Below are 21,983 nucleotides of genomic sequence, written 5' to 3' on the forward strand. Positions count from 1 at the left end.
TGGATTGGTGAGGGAGCCAGGACTCGAACCCCGGCCTCTTCCCGTCCTCCCAGGGCTGCTCTCACTGGGAGACACCTCGATTCCTGCACGCTATCAGCCAGGGCAGCCCCAGCCCCATCTGAATCAGGCAGCACTCCCTCCCCTGGCAACAGCCCGTGATGTTGTATAAACAGTCACGCCAAGACAGGAACTCAGCAGGCTTATTCACCCAGGGCTTTTAATGAAAAGGGACTATAAAACCCAAGGGCAAGGGTTTCCTCCTTTTAAACATTTTACTGGGCTATGAGAATTTCTGACTTTTCATACATATACCTATGTCTACTCTCCCTCACTCAGAGTTTTCAAAGGTCTAGAGAGAAACAGATTCTTTAAAAAGACTGGAGGGATGCTGCCACAAGTCAAGGGTTGCCAGAAGCCACCAGAAGCTGGAAGCGGCAAGGAAGGATTCTTCCCTAGAGCCTTCAGAGAGAGCATGGACGGTCCCATTGACTGATACCTCGTACCACACTTCCAGCCTCCAAATCTGTGAGCCAATACATTTCTGTTATTTAAGCCTGTGGTCCTTTGTGATGGGGGCTAACCTAGGAAACAAATGTAAGACTGAATCATCATAATCCATAGTCATTCATTAAGCACCTACTATGTGCAAGACAGATGCTAGGCTCTAGGGAGAAACAAAGACACCGCCTCATGTCTATAAGTATATGTTGTCCACAAATTTTGCAAGAATATGTACACAGACATGTGGGAGTTCTTGGCAGCAGCTGATGAGGTGTCAGGTGACAGGCACAGCCTAGGCACCTGTAGTTCAGGGGAGATAATCACCAAAGCTCAGCCTGTCAGGGAAGGTCTCAGGGAAGGAGGTCCTGAAGGACAAAGATGACGTGGATGAACTGAGAGACGGCCAGGAAAAGACTCCAGTCCTGGGCTAAGTAAGGCCTTAGCAAGGGTTCTGAGGAGGAAGTAGATGCCATGGGTTTAGAAGATAATAAGTGAACCTGTCCAGTGAGGGCAGACCAAACAGGAAATAAGAAAGGAGATAATACCGAACTGGTTTCAGGGGGGCTGAGTCAAGAGGAACTGAGCTGCAGGCTCTGGGTCCTGCAACCCACCCAGTGGTGCTACACTGGAACCAAACCAAATACCGATATTTTGGCATTTGTTTTTCTTTACAACAAAATATAATTATTTTATTTAAAAGGAGAAAGCTCGTGATCTTTTTCTTTTACCCTTTGTTTTCACTTGGCCATTTTATCTGAGAGAGGGCCAAGACCAAGGGCTGAATCTCTCAGGTAGGTTGTTTGGAGAAGAAGGTTCTAGAACAAATACATTATACTAGAGAAGAAAGGGTTAGGCTCTAAGAGAGAAGGGGTTTGGCTCTGGAGGAAATATAGGGAGAGGAGTGGAGGGTGAGGGAGGGTCAGCCTCCAGTGGTGGCACAGAATTAGGGGCTGGCACCTGCTTCCCTTTCTCCCGGTCAAGCCCCATCGCCACCACTACCATCGGTGTATCCCCCTTAACGCCCCCGTTCCATTTTTAAGGTGATTCCAGCAAAATCCTCTGGAAACAGATGAGACCCAAATGGCTCTGAGGGAAATACATATGACAAAGAAACACAAGACAGGACACCCCTTCTCACTGGTAACCGGGAAATGGGAATGGAAGGTGCCCTGGGTCGCCTGTTCTGATGAGGGTCAGAACATTTTCTAAGTGGGTGTACCTTTGAACTTTTGTTCAAAGTTCTAATAAAGCCTAGAACTTTATGACCTAATCTTTGCATATCAAAATATGAAATTCAAATTTCATATTGTAATTACTAAAATTATGGTAAAACACCAATAAAAGATCTGTATTCTGTGCATAAAAGTACCCCCATGTTGAGAGCACCGAGCAGCAGTGTGGCCACCCCAGCACAGGGCTCAGGAGAGCAGGGCTGACGGGGTGTGGGCATCCTCCCCAGAGCGGTGGGTAAGGGTGTGCAGGGAGAGAGGCGAGGCCTGGTGGAATGGGAGAGGGATACTCAGCTTTATGGAAAAGGACAAACAACATCCAAAAAGACGTAGCAGGCACAGCCCACGAGGGCGGAGGAGATGCAGGACGGGCAGTTAGAGGGGGGGACTGACTCCAGGACAGTCCCTGGGTTGGACATTCAAAGGGAAGCAATTCGGCATTTAGTCACTACCTTTCACATCAATTTTATAGGCCAGATACTGAAGGGGGTCCTTTGCATATATTATTAGCTCATTTGCTCTTTGCAACCAGGCGGGATTGTACCTACTTGAAAGATGAAGAACAGAGGAGCAGAGAAAGTGTTTGGAAGCTCATCGGAGGCCTGCAGGAAACAGCCTCAGGGCAGCTGATATTCCCTGTAAGGGAAAAGAGTAAAAGGAACAGACAGCCTCCCACACCCACCCCATGACCCCATGACTCCAGAAAGAGACGCTGCCTCTGCTGCTATTGTCCTCAGGAGCCACCAAACACCACCTTGAAGCCAGGTAACAAGCACCACGTGTCACGCCCACCCACTGTGGGTAAACCCTCTCCCCGGTGCTTTGGGAGTAGTGGACAGAGAAGGGCCTAACTGATAGTGGCATCTCTGTGTGGCCAGCTGCTCCATGTCATCTCAGGCCCTCAAAGTACACTAAGCATCTTCCATGACTGTGGAAAGAATAAGGCCCAGCTCTGCCCTCAAGTCCCCTGCAGCTCTAACAGGAAATCCTCAGAAAAGTATTGCTTCATCAAAAGCCACGTGGGCCATTTTCATCTTCCTGCTTCCACATGCCAGCCGGCTCCAGTCCCAGCCTTTGCACACTGCAGACCCCTCCATGAAAACAAAGCCATCTCAGCAGGGAGGGTCAGCGCAAGTTCCTGGCATCATGCAATCATGTGGACTATGATGTCCCAGGGAGGGGCAGCCACATGAGGGCACGTCAGAGGAGGTGGCACCCCAGGGCCTCCTCGCTGGTGCCTGCCTCTGGCTCCCAGTGGCTTAAGACCAGGAACCCTGCCAGGACTGGTGACGAAATCACTCAGAACAGCTTCACATTTACCACCAGTGCCTTCAAGTGCTGCCACCACCCAAGGACTTCAGTCCCGGGGAAAGAGCCAGCGCCACCCTCCTCTCTACCCCAGTTCTTCTGCAGTGAGTCACCAATGCATCACAGACAGGCACTCAGGCCACACGCCTGGTCCACCCAGTATAAGCATCATGGCACATAATCTATGCTGGCAGTTTCTACCCTGTGCTCCTGGAGTCCTCGGGCAGGAGGGAGGCTGGGGGGGCGGGGTTAAGGGAGACTGGGAGGACTTTGGCCCCCACCATCACCATTTTTGCACCAATTATATATAGAGATTTGGAATAACATTTTGATAGGAAAAAAAAGAGGGTCCTACAGCTTTAAAAAGTTTGAAAAGCGCCTAACCGGGCGGTGGCGCAGTGGATAGAGCGTTGGACTGGGACGCGGAGGACTCAGGTTCGAGACCCCGAGGTCACCAGCTTGAGCACGGGCTCATCTGGTTTGAGCAAGGCTCACCAGTTTGAGCCCAAGGTCGCTGGCTCACTCAGTCTGCTGTAGCCCCCAGTCAAGGCACATATGAGAAAGCAATCAGTGAACAACTAAGGTGCCACAACGAAGAATTGATGCTTCTCATTTCTCTCCCTTCCTGTCTGTCCCTCTCTCTGACTCTCTCTGTCACAAAATAAATAAATAAATAAAATTAAAATGCTAAAAAAAAAAGTTTGAAAAGCACTGTTCAAGACAAATAGGCAAATAGGTACCCAAGTTGGTTACCAATTCCCACTTGGCATAGAACACACGTGTCTGTTTCTATGGGAACACTCAATTCTTAGTGGTGACGTGCCCTCCAGTGCTTCACAGCACCTACTGCCCCAGTGCCAGCATCATGAACCCTGCACAAACAGCTCCCCAGCACGCAGCCTGGGTCGCCTCCTACAGAGCAAGTCCCCAACTCCCTCCACCATGCACACCGGGACAGCCACCAAGGCCCTTGTTCTGTCACTCATGACAGCCTGAACTCCTTCTTCAAATAGTGTTCCTTCTGAATCCCCATATGCTAGGCTGCCCATGTGCCCCTGGCCGTAGACCAGGCCCATTTCTCTGACAAATCTATCAGCTCTAAAAGGCAGAGACAGGCAGGCGGTCAGTGAAGATAGAAGAGGACACACACCCTCCCGGCAACACAGGGCCCTACTCAATCCTGGTCACCACCAAGGGATGAGTGCTGAAGCCTGGCCGCTCCCCTTCTCCTTTTGGTTGTAAGGTTTTACCCCTTAAACATTTTCTTTGGAGAATGTTCAAAGCTATAGAGAAGCTGAAAGAATAATTCAGTGGCATAACCAAAGATTCACTGTTCACAAGTAAGAAAAATATTTATTCAGTAACATCTGATATGTGGTGTATACTCAAAATTGTGCAATTATACCAATGTATCTTTTATAGACTTTTCTTACTGATCCAGGATCTAATCAAGGTTCACCTGTTATATTTAATGTTAAGTCTATCTCCAATAGCTTCTCATCTTTAAAAAAAAATTTTAATTTCTTCAGAGATTCTGGCAATTGTTTTACAGACAGTCCCAGGTTTAGAATTTACATTTGGTTAAACAAGTTTGGCATGAATATTACATGGTAATATTGTGTGCTTCTTAATCAGATCACCTTAGAAGCCACATAAGATCAGGCTATCCCACTATTGATTGCTAACTGGATCGCTTGGTTGAACTATTAACTGCCAGATTGTGCCACTGTACCTTTAAAATCAGTAAGCAATCTGTGAGGTACTACTTTAAGACCATGTGAATACACTGCTCTACAATAATCACTCACCAATTAATTTTTACTTCCATTATGACCCAACCTAAGGGTCACAAACTAGAGATTGTCTAAATGTATCAGCTGATGTTCTGTAAAGAAGAGCCCTTCCCTCCCCCTCCCCCTCTCTCTGATTATTACTATATACTCATGAGGGTTGTTTTTATTATTCTGTGTGTCAGAGTCCATTACTGTCATTATTCTATTTGATACTCAAATTGTCCTATTTTTGTCAGTGAGACCTCTTCACCCTTGCTTCTGGGTTCTCTGATAAGACCCCACTCACCTTTGAGTGCTACCCTGCTTTCCAGCAGCTGTCCCAGGCTCACCGTGTCCTCTCCCTGCGCCAGCCTGGAACCAGCTATTTCACTGGATGCTTTCAGTGGGCTTCATTCTCTCTTTTTCAGCAGATAAATAACTTTATTTACTCTCACCTTGCTCTAGTCAAACCTCATTTTCCTCCCCTACCGACCTTCCTGCTCATTCGTCATTTGCATGAGCACAGATAGCTCCTTGTCCTTGGAAGCAGATGGGGGAGAGGGAGGGCGCAGAGAAGGGAAGGAGCGACAAAGACCTACAGTGGGTTTGGGGTCATTATCAACCATTTACCAGTCAAGGAAAAGCTTCCTTTTTTTATAGGTGACCGCATGGTTAGTTATTTCCAAAGCACAGCTGGTATTTTCAGAAGGTATTGTCTTACACTTTCATATACAAAATTTATATTATATCATATTTTATTGTTTTATTTTATATCTATATAAAATAGAAACAGAAGAGCCCTGGCCGGTTGGCTCAGTGGTAGAGTGTCGACCTAGCATATGGAAGTCCTGAGTTCAATTCCCAGCCAGGGCACACAGGAGAAGTGTCTGTCTGCTTCTCCACCCTTCCCCCTCTCCTTTCTCTCTATCTCTCTCTTCCCCTCCTGTAGCCAAGGCTCCATTGGAGCAAAGTTGGCCCGGGCGCTGAGGATGGCTCCATGGCCTCAGCCTCAGGTGTTAGAACGGCTCTGGTTGCAATGGAGCAACGCCCCAGATGGGCAGAGCATCACCCCCTGGTAGGCGTGCTGGGTGGATCCTGGTCAGGCACATGTGGGAGTCTGTCTCTCTGCCTCCCATTTCTCACTTCAGAAAAATACCCCCCCCCAAAAGACACAGAAGAAATATTACTACCTACACCCAAGTATTCCTGTCTCCTTTTCTTGCTTTGTCTCCATCAGCACTTACTACCTTCTAAACTATAGTACATAAACTTTCATTTTTTAATTTTTGCTATCTTCCCAATAGAGTTTATATTAAGTTCTGTGAACAGCTGGCAATTTTGTTTGCTGCTTTGTTAACTACTATACTCACCGTGTCTAGAACAGTGCCTAGAATACAGTAGGCTCCCCCATAATTGTTTGTGAGTGAGAAAAATGACTTGCCCAGGACTACAGGCCTAGAGGTGAGCAGGATCTGCTGTGTACCCTTGAAGCCTCTGCTTCTGTGTCACCCTGTTTCTGTCCCCGTGTTCCCAGAGCCCTTCCTACACTTCCAGACCCTACCTTGAAGTATCACATCATCACTGTTTACTTCCACGTCTTTCTCACTCAAAACACTGTAAGATCCTCTAAGGAAAGGACAAGGTCAGATTTATCTTCATGGTCCGGCACTTAGCCCAGCAGCTGGCACAGAAATGTCAGCCCCCTCCCATCGCCAGCCAAGTGCCCTTGCCCTTGCCACACATGCCAGAGCCCGTGGGCTTTCCTCTCCAGGCTGCTTGTCCACAGCGTGAACTGGGCTCCAGCTCCAGCTCCAGCTGCTGAGAAAAGCTCAGGCCCCACTGGCAGCTCACAATGGGCCCTTTGACTCTGCCAGACTGGGCTCTTGCAGGAAAAACACGTTCCCTGGCGCAGCACCTGTCGCGGAAGCCAACACAGAGCCAGTGTTCATCAGGGAACAAGAGCAGGGGCACAGGGCCGGCAGAGCCGGCTGGCTGCGGGCAGACTCCGGGGAAGATGGGAGATGGGGCGGCGAGGTCGAGAGGGCCTTCCATCAACAGAGCCACTGACATTTGGGCTCTGTGAATAGCCTGGATGGAGGACGGGAGGGGGAAGGGTGAACACAGGAGAGTACAAAGAGTAGAACCTGTCAGGGCTATGCCTCCGAAATGCCTTACTTGCTCGTTTCTTTCCACTTTCATTTCGCTTTCCTCAGAAACCGGGCTCTCCGGAGGTACGGTCAGGCGTAGTCTGCAGACATTTGCCTAGGAGAGACACAGAGGACAGGCCAATTATGAACCCGCGTCGGATGGGAAGAGCTGGGGTTCTTGTGCTTCTCAGGGCCTGCTTCCCGCCTTAGCAATGGGGGCAGTCTACCATCACACAGGGGACTAAGGGTAAGACCAGCCTTAGCCTGGCCCTCCACCGACATTCGCTGCACTGCTGCCCCAAACAAGGAAACTACTGAGCGGCTGCAGTGTTACAAACATTTTTTTAATGGCTCAGGTTCCAGAATAGTACATATAAAATGATCTTATTTTACATGCATAGTCTGAAATACAGCTAGAGGGATAAAGGCTAAAACACACACCGTGGTGACCAGGGAGCAAGGGTGCTATCTACTTGACTATATATTGAATTTTTAGAATAAACATGTACATTTTCAATCACAAGTCTATATACGCATGTTCATAGAAGCGTTGTTCACAACAGCCAAAAGGTGGAAGCAACGCAAATGTCCACCGACGGGTGAGGGATAAATAAAATTAGTAGGAGTCTAGAAGGGAATATTATATAGCTTTTAAAATGAAAAAAAAAAAAAAAACTCTGACACCTGCTACAACAGGGATGACCCTGGAGGACATTATGCTAAGTGAAATAAGCCAATAATAAAGTCACAGAAACGGGAAGTGGAATGGCAACTGCGGGAGCTGGAGGCAGAGGGAAGGAGCGCTTACTACATGATGGGTGTGGGGTTTCAGTTTGAGAAGATGAAAATTCTGGTGATGTTTGCACAACAATGAGAATACACTTAATGCCACATGATGTCTATTTTACCCTAATGTCACAGCCTAATTCTGCTGTGACATTTCCCAGAAAGAAGTGACCCTGCCATAAAAAAAGCCCAAGGAGGGCTCCAGTAGCAGCCAGAGTGCCCATCCCACAGGCACATGGACTCGGCTGACAAGCGTGTTGCTTTCTCGCCATTATAGATTGAGGTGTGTCTCCCTAAAATTCATACGTTAGAGTCCTCACCCCCAGTACCTCAGAATGTGATTTATTTGGAAACCCTTATTTGGGTCTTTACAGGTGTATTAAATTAAAATGAGGACATTAGGATGGGCCCTAATTCAACAAGACTGATGTCCTTATAAAAAGGGGAAATTTTTAGCCCTGGCTGGTTGACTCAGTGGTAGAGTGTTGGCCCAGCATGTGGAAGTACCAGGTTCGATTCCTGGTCAGGGCACACAGGAGAAGCACCCATCTGCTTCTCTACCCCTCCCCCTCTCCCTCTCCCTCTCTCTCTCTCTCTTTCCCTGCTGCAGCCAAAGCTTCATTGAAGCAAAAGTTGGCCTGGGCACTGAAGATGACTCTATGCCTCAGGTGCTAGAATGGCTCCGGTTGTAACAGAGCAGTGCCTCAGATGGGCAGAGCATTGCCCCCTAGTGGGCTTGCCGGGTGGATCCCAGTCGGGCACCTGCAGGAGTCTTTCTGCCTCCCTGCTTCTCACTTCAGAAATAAATAAATAAATAAATAAATAAATAAATAAATAAACAAATTTGAAAAAAGGGGAAACTAGGAGACAGACACACATGGAGAACACCATGAAAACATGCCAAGAAGAGCAGCCTGGAACAGGTCCTCACAACCCTGAGAAAGAATCAACCCTACCCGACACCTTGATTTTGGACATCTAGTTCCAGAACTGTGAGACAATAAATGTCTGCTGTTTAAGTCCCCTTGATTTTGGTACTTTTTACAGCAGCCCAGAAAACTAATATGCCCTCAACCTGGTCTGCAGGGTAGTGGGTTTGCACTGATCCATAGGGTGGTCTCTGAGCAAAAATGTCCTGTAGCTGAAAAGCCCAAGGTGGGGTGGGATTGTAAAAGATCATTTAAGTCCAACCTGCCAGCCTATAGAGTGAAGAAAACAAGATGAAGTCAGTAGAGCTAAGATGACTTAAAATGGAGTCTGTATAGTCAAGCTGACAACACTGGTACAGTCCAAATGGGCTGAAGCATGAGGAACAGATTTTATTTTAACTAGTCTAAGGACTTAAACTTTTGAATTTTCCTGTTGTGCATCACCGCCTAGATATAGATATAGATGAAGACACAGATATAAAGATAGATATAGCCCTGGCCGGTTGGCTCAGCGGTAGAGCGTCGGCCTAGCGTGCGGAGGACCCGGGTTCGATTCCCAGCCAGGGCACACAGGAGAAGCGCCCATTTGCTTCTCCACCCCTCCGCCGCACTTTCCTCTCTGTCTCTCTCTTCCCCTCCCGCAGCCAGGGCTCCATTGGAGCAAAGATGGCCTGGGCGCTGGGGATGGCTCTGTGGCCTCTGCCCCAGGCGCTAGAGTGGCTCTGGTCGCAATATGGCGATGCCCAGGATGGGCAGAGCATCGCCCCCTGGTGGGCAGAGCGTCGCCCCTGGTGGGCGTGCCGGGTGGATCCCGGTCGGGCGCATGCGGGAGTCTGTCTGACTGTCTCTCCCCGTTTCCAGCTTCAGAAAAATGAAAAAAAAAAGAAAAAAAAAAAAAAAAAAAAAAAAAAAAAAAAGATAGATATATATCCCATAAATAACCCTCTGATTACCCTCCTGAAAGACTTAAGAAAGTATGTGCATGTGTCCGGACTGCCTGACATCCATATCCAGACCACAGGACATCTGGAAGATTATCATCTCAGACCAATCCAGAGGCTAAGATGTAGCGCTGATTCTTCACAAGAATGTACGTTTTACTTTCTTCTTCAGAACACTCCAGGTATTGCCTGGTTATTTCCAGTTTGCAAACTGTAAGACCCTTGAAAAAAACTTTTCCAGTTTTAATTGTAGCCAAGTCTCATATTCATGTATACTTGGTCAACACTGTGAAGGAACCTGCATTCCCTAACAATGTAACTGGCAAGTGGGTGCCCAGTCTGGGGGTAACATTTTCCATGCATGGGCATTTGGGACACATATTAGCGCTTCCACATGCACCATCGCCTCCCTCTGAAGCACCTCATTTTACTACCCAGCACTTCTAACTTCCTGATAATGAATTTACATGTTCCCTCAGAACTTTCACCTAATAGACCTAGCATTGCCCTTGGGGACTACAGTGGAATTCCCTTTCTTTAGACAGGCCTCCCAACCTTTGAACTTCTTTCTGCTGGATTAAACAATCCCAATTCTTTCAACCACATGACTTGATTTCAAGATCTCTCTCCATCCTTACTCTCCTTTGGGTAACCTTTGTCCCCCAGTGTCCCCAAGGCTATCTGCCTCTTGTGTGGCCAATCTTGTACCAAACTTTTAAAACTCACCACCAGGCATGTTGGCCAAGAGAAACCAACTATTCATTGGTAACTCTCTTAGTTTACAGGCAACAACACTGATGGGAATCCAAGTCTCTCCAGAGAAAGGCAACCCTCTGACTTCGGGCCACCTGAACTGGCTGAAACCAGCTGGCACTTTCACAAACATCCGAGTGTAACCCACACCAGCTAGGCAATCCAAGTCTATGATGTTCAGTAATCTTCTGTGATAGGCTGGATCTGACCCACACATGATTCTGCAGAGAAAAGAAGGCATCTTTCTCCTGCACCACATCTCCCACACACACAAGCGTGTGCACACACACATGCATACATACATGTACACACTTGCACAGGTGCACACATGCACACACAGGTCCCAATACCTACTAGCTACGTTGACTATGAGCCAGGTATTTGAGTTCTCTGAATCTCAAGGGTAAAATGTGAATAAAAGAAAGATTTCTGGCACATAGTAAGCCTCTATCAATGTCAGGTATCTTTATTATTATCCAATAGTCTCATCATCCTCCAAGCTCCAGAATAAAATAGGCCTTCTTGGTTTTACAGCTCTGCTTGCCATGGTAATAACAATTTGTTCAATGGATCTAGTCGGCATTAAAACCACAAGTGATTGTATCTTGTAAGTCATTTTCCCTAGATGGGTAATCCTTAATGGCAATAAACTAAAAACTGAAGAGGAAACAAGGCCCAGAAGGGTTCCTATGGGTCCAACCACCCAAAAGTAAGATATCCCTTTCCCAGGCTTCAGTTCATTCTTCATCTGTCCACCCAGAACTCTGATATGCCTCAACATACTTCCCACTGCTCCCACTGAGCGATGTGTACCCTGAGGTGTACGAAGCCAGAGGAAAACTTGAATGTAATTCCCTAATCTATCAGTTTTATCTGGTGACAGATAATGAATTAAAATAAAATGAACTTCAAAGATATCTGGCAGTTGCAGCAAGTGCTTGAGGCCACACCCCGGCCCCTGCATTGTTTACTCCTGCCATTAGAGGTACTCTGATGGAAACACTAAGGACCTCTGCTAGCATGCTTTAACTCAGGGGTCCCCAAACTTTTTACATAGGGGGCCAGTTCACTGTCCCTCAGACCATTGGAGGGCTGGACTATAAAAAAATCTATGAACAAATTCCTATGCACACTGCACATATCTTATTTTAAAGTAAAAAAAACAAAAAGGGAACAAATACAATATTTAAAATAAAGAACAAGTAAATTTAAATCAACAAACTGACCAGTATTTCAATGGGAACTATGCTCCTCTCACTGACCACCAATAAAAGAGGTGCCCCTTCTGGAAGTATGGCGGGGGCTGGATAAATGGCCTCAGGGGGCCGCATGCGGCCCGCGGGCCGTAGTTTGGGGACCCCTGCTTTAACTAATGCTGAACCACTGACCATTAGCTGCACAGAAGCAATTTAAACCCAGGAACAGGATTAGATGCCTTCCTAATAAGATAGGCAAATGTATTACCTTGTAGAGAAAAAAAGCTGCAGAAAGAAATGTTAAGAGCCTGACCAGGCAGTGGCGCAGTGGATAGAGCGTCGGACTGCGATGCAGAGGACCCGGGTTCGAGACCCCAAGGTCGCCAGCTTGAGTGCGGGCTCATGTGGTTTGAGGAAAAGCCCACCGGCTTGAACCCAGAGTCACTGGCTCCAGCAAGGGGTTGCTCGGTCTGCTGAAGGCCCGCGGTCAGGGCACAAATGAGGGAGCAATCAATGAACAACTGGGGTGTTGCAACGCGCAATGAAAAACTAATGATTGATGCTTCTCATCTCTCTCCGTTCCTGTCTGTCCCTGACTCACTCTCTGTCTCTGTAATAAATAAATAAATAAATAAAAATTTAAAGAATAATCCCATTTTTTGTTTTTAAAATACACTCTGATCATTTGTATAGCTTTATACAAATAAAAATGTCTTTAAGGAAACACCACCAACTGGTGCTGGTGCTGGTAGTCTCTAGAAAGTGGGATTTCTGCATTGTTTGCAACTGTTCCAAGATTTTTAATTAAGATAATAATAATAGTAGTAGTAGTAATAGCATTAATAAAGATTAAGAACAAATTTATCAGAAGGATAGGAAGAAAAAGATATCAGTCCTTCCTAAACCGACAGAACTACCTCGGGAGCAGCAAAGAGAACATTCGGTGTTCCAGAGATACTCTGACCTCTAAATTCCTTAACAGAAGCAGGAAGAAAAGTAACCCCTCAAATGTATCCACTTGGTGGACCTGGTGTGGTTTACCTCTCTTTACTCATTGATTTTCAGAAATCCCCTCCTGGGAAAATATCCCACTGAGTAAGATCAAGACAAATCTTTCTCAGCATTTGGAGATGCTGAGGGCGGTGCTGTCCTAAAACTCAGATACATTATACCCGGGACAACCCAGGCTAGCTAGCACTGAGAGGCAGGTTGGGTACTTTATTCTCAGTGGTTCCCACAGTGGCTGGCTTGGCCTTATGTTCTGAACAATGAGGAGAGCTAAATCTTACCTACCCTCAGTACCGTGGCTATTTGACCAGCCATCCCTACGTGCGAGGGTCCCCTCCAGTGCACTAAGGCAGGAAGATGGACTCACTGTGTTCCACCACTCAGTTACTGAGAACCCACTACTTCTAAAATACGCTTGAGGGCTCTGAGGGTCCCAAGATGGAAAAGAAATAGCCATGCCTCCAGGAGCTCAGAATTCAAAAATGCCAAGGACACTTAGTGTCACCAACACAAGATCCTGAGAGACCAGATAGACTGGTGGTTAAGGCATGGTGGAACTCCACTTCCTGAATTCTAGTATTGATCCTGACACCTACTAGCTCTGAAACCTTTGGAAATCTATTGTACTTGATCTTCAGCTTTAGTTACCTTAGTTGTAAAATAGCACTAACAATACAATATGGCAGAACCACTCTCTTAGGATTGTGCTAAGGATTAAATTAGCTACTATATGTCAAAGGCTGAGAACAGCTTCTGGTACATATTAAGCCCTCTATAAGTGTCCTCTATTGCTATGAGACTATGGAAGAGAGAACAACCATCTTAACGGAGGTGGGGACATATGGGGAAGCTCTTAGAGATGACATTTGAGGTGGGTATAGAAGTACAGAAGGACTTTACAGGTGAGTGAGATTTGGAGAATTTATTGTCAGAATAACAGACAACTACCCGGCAAGGTGTTCATTCCAGGCTGGTCAAAGACACAGAAACTGGCCTGTTCCAAGAATGGTAAGTTGACCAGCAACCTAAACTAGACTGGGAGAGAAAATGGTCAAATAGGCAGAGACCAAACTCTAACGACCTACAAATGCCAGCTGAAGAAGCAAGGCCTCTAGTGCAGGGGTCCCCAAACTTTTTACACAGGGGGCCAGTTCACTGTCCCTCAGACTGTTGGAGGGCTGGACTATAAAAAAAAACTATGAACAAATCCCCATGCACACTGCACATATCCTATTGTAAAGTAAAAAAACAAAACGGGGCCCTGGCCGGTTGGCTCAGCGGTAGAGCGTTGGCCTGGCGTGCGGGGAACCCGGGTTCGATTCCCGGCCAGGGCACATAGGAGAAGCGCCCATTTGCTTCTCCACCCCCGCCTCCTTCCTCTCTATCTCTCTCTTCCCCTCCCGCAGACAAGGCTCCATTGGAGCAAAGATGGCCCGGGTGCTGGGGATGGCTCCTTGGCCTCTGCCCCAGGCGCTAGAGTGGCTCTGGTCGCGGCGGAGCGACGCCCCGGAAAGCATCGCCCCCTGGTGGGCAGAGCATCACTCCTGGTGGGCGTGCCGGGTGGATCCTGGTCGGTCAGGCGTATGCGGGAGTCTGTCTGACTGTCTCTCCCCGTTTCCAGCTTCAGAAAAAAAAAAAAAAAAGGGAACAAATACAATATTTAAAATAAAGAACAAGTAAATTGAAATCAACAAACTGACCAGTATTTCAATGGGAACTATGGGCCTGCTTTTGGCTAATGAGATGGTCAATGTGCTCCTCTCACTGACCACCAATGAAAGAGGTGCCCCTTCCAGAAGTGCAGCGGGGGCTGGATAAATGGCCTCAGGGGGCTGCATGCGGCCCTTGGGCCGTAGTTTGGGGACCCCTGCTCTAGTGGAAGACTGGGAGATAACTTCAGAGGAAGGGGCTGACACTCAAATGTGAGTTCAGTGATTCAATAGCAGTTATTGAGTACCTCCTGTTAGGTTCCACACACCACAACATTGACAGAAGGGAAAAAACAGAGGGAGAGATCAAGCAAGCTTTGTACCTTAATTGCACAGGTAGCCCTTACAGTCAATGGTGGGATTCAAATAATTTAACAACCGGTTCTCTGCTCTAATGACCGTTTTAAGCATAAAAAAGTGATATACCAAAAGGTAGTTTATTATTTCATGCATGTAATACTTAAATAAGAACATTAAAAGAGATACACAAAGCTAGATTATGTTATAAGAGTTTTAAAATATTAAGTAATACCTGACAAAAAAACAACAAAACTTTTAAGATATTTCAATATTTCTTCTTGATTGACATCCTCACTTGCAATTCTTTTCACCTATGGATGGAATGAACATTACTACGGGCCTGAGAATACACTATTGCACAGATGAACGTTAAAAAAAGAGTAAGGAATGTGAATTTGTGATTTTCATACTGGGCAGCTGCCCTGGCTCCCACCATCGAGAGAACCCTGATTATAAGTGCCATTTTAACAAGAAGTTTGCCGAACTCAACCAAAAATTAGGTATCAGTTCCGCTGAACGGGTGCGAACTGGCTGAATCCCACCACCGCTTCCAGTGCTTAACGCAGTATCAATGCAAAATAGGCACTTGTCCAGTAAATGTCAGTATGGTTTCTTTTTGGGTTGAACTAAAACACAGTAAAGAGAATATAGTGTTCCTGAAACTCCCACAGTCTTCAAACTAACCCCCATGGGAGGGAGATCAAGGGAGGGGCAGACAGCATTCAAGCCACCACCACAAGCATTCATGCCTCCGCCACAAGAAAAAGCACAAGCAAGCCCTTGTCTCCCACGCAGGGCACCTGGGAGCTACGCAGGCCCTCTGGGGCTTGTTTCTGACCCTCTTTGTGGAGGCAGAGGGCTGGTCTCCCTCTGGGGGGCACCCTGGGGATCCATGTACCATCATGTTCTCAGCCTCAGGCACCTGGGCTCACCTGAGGAAAACTATCCATCTCAAATAAAAAAGGGGTGGAAAAGCTGACCCCCAGAGGTGACAGGGGTTTGCCAGTGGGTTTACAAAGATGATTTCCCTAAGGAAATTAGCCAAATACCTTTACATTTCTCTCAGCCCCGGTCAGCACTGCGACTGCAGGGCCCTTGCCCAGCTGCACCTAACAGGACAAGGCGTGGAGCCCGTGGCTGTGGCTGGGAGGACGGATCCCACGCTCTCTCTCTCTCTCTCCGCTCGGCACAAGCATAAAACCTCCGGAAAGCTCAGGCCAGGCCGTGTGGAACAGGGCATGCCTGTTCTGGAGTAAGCCTCTTATCTCTGCTGGGGCCCTGAGCTTGAAGACCTAATTACCTACATCAGGGTGGGGCGAATTCTTTCTGCAAGGGCCAGAGAGTAGGTTTCGCAGGCCTTATAAAAACCACACTTGGCTTAAAGTATATACATAAAATGGGTCGAGGGCTGGATTAGGCCCAGGGACAGTGGCTTGCTGACCCCTGCTCTGCATACTTGGACACTTGATCCAGCCTCTCTTTCTCCTGTCAGAGCTGACTCCAGACAAAATTCCTGAACAGGAGGAAGGTAACCTGCCTCTGCTGTCGTGCGGGCTCACTTCTGTACCAGTACACAGGGGCGACAGGGACCTCCGAAAACCCTGTCCCAGGAGGGTCTGCATTTCCATGAAAGCTGTGAGGGCAGAGCTGAGCCAAAAGGAGTTCGCTCTGTGGCGGCACACTGAAGTCACCTGGGCAGATCCCTAAACACGGGTGTTATTCTCTACCTTCTGAAGTTCTCACTTAAAAGGTCTGGGGTGGGGCCTGGGCACAGATATTTAAAGCTTCTCAGTGACATTATGTGTAACCAGGGTTGAGAACCACTGACTTAAATGAAGGAATGAAACTCCAACTGTGCAACAGGATGAGGTAAGTGGAATATCTGGAGGCCTTCCCAGAACTGTCAGACTCCGCACCTGGGCCAGCACTCCTATCCACTTGTCACCTGCTTCCTGCCCAGGTGGGCCAGAGGTGATGGGCTGGCTTTAATCCCAAGCTGCTCTTCCTGTTTTCCCTTTAATGTTACAGGTGGTTCCCTCAGGACCCTGGTGACATTCCGTTTTTTAAGCACCTATAACAGCAGGCCTGGGGAGGGAGGGGTCCTAAAGTAGTTAGTCATAGGTCCTACGAGCACTGATGGGGTGCACAGGCCTCGAGGGGGACACAGAAGAGGAGTGCTCAGGGCTGGTTTCCTGGAGGAAATGATCCTTCATCAGAAGAGAGGTACAAAAAAGGCAAGGAACAGCATGGAAAGCTTGGGGAATGGCAAGTAATTTGGAGTATCTGGAAACAGTATGCATGGGGAGGGAAAGGAGGGAAGGCAGGGGCAGGTCAGAGGGTCCGAATGCCAAACTAAGGAACCTGTGCTTTCTCCTGGCAGTACTGGGGGGGGGGGGGCTCTTGCAGCAGAAGGCAGGCTAATGAATTTTGCATTTTACTCTGGCTTAGAGAACAAGTAAGAGTCAACAATGTGACTGACATTTAGGGAATACCACTCAGTTAAAGAGAGAAAAGCAGTAAATACCATTGCATTGCTCTTCAGTGTGTTGGGAATATTAGAACTGTCTTAGTCTAAGAGGGATTGCCACAGGAGGCTCTAAGAACAGAACACGTTGGCCCTGGCCGGTTGGCTCAGCGGTAGAGCATCGGCCTAGCGTGCGGAGGACCCGGGTTCGATTCCCGGCCAGGGCACATAGGAGAAGCGCCCATTTGCTTCTCCACCCCTCCGCCGCGCTTTCCCTCTCTGTCTCTCTCTTCCCCTCCCGCAGCCGAGGCTCCATTGGAGCAAAGATGGCCCGGGCGCTGGGGATGGCTCTGTGGCCTCTGCCCCAGGCGCTAGAGTGGCTCTGGTCGCAACATGGCGACGCCCAGGATGGGCAGAGCATCGCCCCCTGGTGGGCAGAGCGTCGCCCCTGGTGGGCGTGCCGGGTGGATCCCGGTCCGGCGCATGCGGGAGTCTGTCTGACTGTCTCTCCCTGTTTCCAGCTTCAGAAAAATGAAAAAAAAAAAAAAAAAAAGAACAGAACACGTGTAAAAACGGAAGTGTATTAGATCAGAAATCTCAACCCAGCCTCAGGTTAGTTTGCACTGACTAGATCCACAGCTCCCTGGACTCCATTAGACAATTATTGAGCTGATTGACTTGAAAGTGATTCCCAAGTGACCAAAGACCTCCAGGTCTCAAGTTACCTTATGAGTCCCGAGGACCCACATCTGTTCATCCTATACCTGACACAGCGAGGTGAGTGAACCAAAGCAGAAAAGCTGGTTTGTTTTTGTTGTTGTTTTGTTTTGTTTTTTTGTTTTGGGGTTTTGTTTTTTTGTTTTGTTTTTGTCTTCTTTTCCAGAGATATGACTGTCAACTTTTAGTGGCAGAGGCTTTTTGCCTAAGCCCTGAGGACGCTAGGGTTCCAAAACCTTACAACACTCGGCCTGCCAGGGTCTGGCTCAGGAGGGCCCTAGTGAGGGGCCCGCCTGTTTTCTGAGTGTAGCAGACCTCTGCCCACGACCCCACCCCCAGTGGATGCTGCAGCCAACTGCCCTCCCCAGACACTGAGGTCCCGCGATACCCTGTCTCCCTTCCTCAGAGCCTGTGGGACAATACACAAGGTACGCACACAATGTTTCTGTGAAAAGGAAAAGGAAATGAGGTCAATACCTCTCTCCCTCACTCACTGCCCAGCTAAAGAGAATTCTTTACTTTGAGCCAATCAGACAGAAATAGGACCCTGGAGAGTAGTGCCTTAGCCAGAAAGTGATGACTGGCAGGCCCATTCTGCGAGTATTTACCAGAGAAAGCCTTTGCCAAATAGAAATAAACGTGGGCAAGAGCAGGCTAGGAGACAGTCCTATCCTGGTGGCCTTGTTGGGTTTTGTTTTGTTTTTCTTATATGCCACTGAGGGGCCACGATAACAGTACCATCAGCCAACAGTCTTTTATTATCAGTGGAGATACTGAGAATGTCTAATAGTGCCGGAGAAAACTGACAGGCATCGCACCGCCCTTGCTGGACTGTTTAATCAAAAATATTTGGCCGCACAAAGCAACATGTGCCTTTCTCCAAAAGCACACAACCTGGCCACACAACTGACCTTCCATTTCAAGGGCTCATTCAGTGGGATTAACTGCATTTATAAAATTCCTTTCAAAATCATGAAGCAATTTCAATATTTAAAAAAATGTCTTCCCCATTCTCCAAGGTCATCTTTCTATCTATGGTTATTCTCTGGCCAATTTATCTTTCTGCTGTTGCCATTGATAAAACTATTTTTACAGCACAGCTGGTTTGGAGACAGGGTTTATTGTTTTGTTTTTTAGATTTCACAACCGCTGCTGGCTGGCATCTATAAATGCCTCTTAAAGATTTGTTTCTCACCTGATAGAAATGACCCTCCGCCACCTGTTCTTTTTTTTTTTTCCTTGAGAGATGATTTCAGATAAGAAAGAAGTATAGATTGTAGGTGGCAGCAACTGAACGAAGGATAACTGGTGACAGTCTGGTCTGGCCACAACACCCTAGGCAGCTGACTCAGAGAACTCCCTGCTCAGTGTCACCTGTCACCACCATTGCCAGTTGGCTTGAATGTCTAGTCTGCACCAACACAGCCTGGTTCCCCTGCAGCCCCTAACTTGGTAAGCAATTTGGATGAAACAGAAATGTTCTTTTAATTGCCAATGTTATTCAAGACCATCGCGTGTCCAAAATCAGAAAGGAAAGACAGAACAAAACAGAGTTTATTGGGAAATTTTCAACTTCAGGAACACGTTTCATGATTACTTGTTTAATCTACAATTTTATTTTCAAGAAATTTTGCTCCTGTTCTTCCAAAAAATAAGTATTTTGCTCTAAAGCAGGTTCAATATGCCACTGTTATACAGCGTATGTCAGGAATTCCATTTAGAAGAATGCTATGTCCTTCTTTCAGAATCCCAATAATGGCAATGGCCCTGCAGACTCCTACTCAGTCTGCAAGACTAAACTCAAATATCTCCTGCAAAGGGAGGTCTTTCTCAGATGCCTCCAGAAGAACCCGTCCTTGAAGCTTCCACGCAATTTTGTTAACACTCTACCTCACTACAACAACCATCATATTGCAAGGTGGTAGTGTGTGACAAAGTCCGCCTCCACAGGTAGAGTGAACCTTCATGCCTAGACCTACATCACACAGGAGATCTAGAAATGTTTTGTAATCAGTCAATCAATGAAAGGATTACAGCCTTCAATTATGCCCACCCAACACACAGACAGTACATGTGACATTTGCAAAGCATGAGCAGAGTTGGAAATCATACACGGAATCCTAAGACCTTTGGGTATCTTCCCAAAACAAGTACTTGTGTGCTCAGAACAGCTCTATATGGTTTGGCTCGGGGCCCTGACCCCTTCTTTCCAAAGTATATATTTAGGTTGTCTTATTCCAAAGGCACAGCTTTCTTGATAGTGTACCTGCTGTAGCAGACACCAAAATACATATAGGTAAAGAAAGATTTGAAAGTATTTGAGAAAAATATCTTCAGAAAGGGTTTCTTTGTATACCAATCACGTTTGGCTCCACCCACAATATCAATGTCTGCTACAATCAGGTCACATCTCTGGAGGGGGACTTAGACAAAGCAATTCAAGCAACCTGCTTCACACAAGACTGTCCAGGCTTAGGGCTACCTTTTCAGTGACTTCATTCATTACCAATTGTAATGGTGTTCCAACTGTGAAGGACTTCCATAAAAAAGGCAAATAAATACCCATCTTGGAGAAGGTCAGGACTGAGGATGGAAACCCACTTGGACCAAATGGGGAACTTGCCTTATGAAGCTAATGATAAAACAACCAGAATCCTGTCAATCCTAAATGTTTGGTGTATGTGCACATGCATGCACACACACACATACATACACACACACACTCACACACACACATACACACACCAGAACCCATCACTTGGCCCACACCCAACAGTAACACACCTTCAAGAGCTATATAAAGCAACTGCTAGTCCCTTGGCTGAGGTATATAAAAAGCAAATATGCATGTCTCCAAGACTAGAACACAACTAAAGTAGCAAAGGCAACCTTGACTTGGACTTAATCACCCATTTAGCTAAATCTTGGGGAAACACATTAGAGATGCCTCAACCACAGAAAATAGGCACCAAATTATAAGTACTAGATATCATCATGAATAGATGAACTCAAAAGCTCAAACCAAGGCCGTGGCAGTATGCTCTGAGGTGCTGATCTTGGAAGAGCCACGGAATGGAAAAGATGCAACCTGAATGTGCCTAGCAGTTCTTTCCCAGAGCACCTAAAGAGGGGAGAAAAGGTGCAAAAAAAATAATAAGGTCGCAGAGAAATAGAGCACTTCCAATGGGCGAAGTCCCTGGAGATGGTGCCCAAGGCTACCAGGGCTGCCTCTGCTGCCACTGTTCTAATATTTAAATCAGAGAGAAGAAAGTAGTTTGCATAAACCCAAGTCACAGGCAGCTGGGCTCCAGCTGCTGAACTCTATTTTGTCAGATGAAGCCCACCTTGGCTAAGCCCACCATGGCTAAGTCCACTCCGGTAGCAAGCAGTGTTAGTCTATCGCCAGTGGGACAAGCAACGTTTTTCTTTAATCTCTGGAAGTAAGGAAGTTTGGGTGTTAAAGGCGTTCTTTACCTTTGAGTCTCATGGTAGAGATACTGCAGAAATGCCCCTTGCTTTTTAAGCTGATGCCAATAAACTTGGCTTGACAGGAATCAGGAAGGAGAGGAAATCTCTGGAAATTCCAGAAAGTCCCCTAAACCCTTCCAGCCTGGGGCGCCTCTATGTGTGTGTGTGGGGGGGGGGGGGGGTAGAGAAGAAGGGTTAGGGCCAGATCTAGGGCAGGATCGTAAAGCTGAGCCCAGGGTGGGTCGTCGGGACTAGGGACCGAATCCCGCGCGCCCCATCCCCAGACCCCTCATGCCAGGCGCCCGGGACGGGGAAGCGGGACCGCGGCGGCTCGCGTCCTCAGCTACTCACCCTCCTGGTAGGTGCCGCGGGCGTCCTGGTGCCGCCGCCAGAGAGCAGGGTGACGGTGGACGTGGAGCGCAGCATCCCGCAGCGGCGATTATGAAGTCTCCGACGGGCGCTGCTCCCGGCAGAATAAGCGCGCGGCCCGCCTGTGTGGGGGCGTGGCTGGCCCGTAGCCACTGCGGTTGCGGCCGGGCGGAGGGGCGAAGGCGGGAGCGGCGGGAGGGGCGGGGCCTGGCCCGGGGGAGGAGCCGGGGGCGGGACCCGTCAGGCTGCATTTTCTCCCAAGGCGGCAGACCAGCGCACGTTGAACACCACGCTCCCACTACGGTGATGCGCATCCTCCCAGGGTACGTCCGTGGCGGGAAGCTGCCTGGAGTCCTTGGATGCCCAGGCTCTCTCTGCTGTCTGCG

The 21,983-nt window shown here is 47.7% G+C and overlaps 1 protein-coding gene across 2 annotated transcripts in view; it reads right to left on the reverse strand.

Moving 5' to 3' along the window:
* MYZAP (myocardial zonula adherens protein) overlaps window positions 1–21,711 on the reverse strand; it is a 101,188-nt gene extending 79,477 nt beyond the window's left edge. For both annotated transcript variants that reach the window (XM_066343579.1, XM_066343580.1), the window contains exons 1-2: window positions 21,580–21,711; window positions 6,986–7,072 (exon numbers count right to left, since the gene is read on the reverse strand). In XM_066343579.1, the coding sequence (XP_066199676.1) occupies window positions 6,986–7,072; window positions 21,580–21,654 (162 nt within the window). In that variant the 5' untranslated portion in view covers window positions 21,655–21,711. The remainder of the gene's footprint in view (window positions 1–6,985; window positions 7,073–21,579) is intronic.
* Window positions 21,712–21,983: the final 272 nt, after the last annotated feature.

The sequence above is a fragment of the Saccopteryx leptura genome, chromosome 6 (assembly GCF_036850995.1).
Source record: "Saccopteryx leptura isolate mSacLep1 chromosome 6, mSacLep1_pri_phased_curated, whole genome shotgun sequence".
Lineage (NCBI taxonomy): Eukaryota > Metazoa > Chordata > Mammalia > Chiroptera > Emballonuridae > Saccopteryx > Saccopteryx leptura.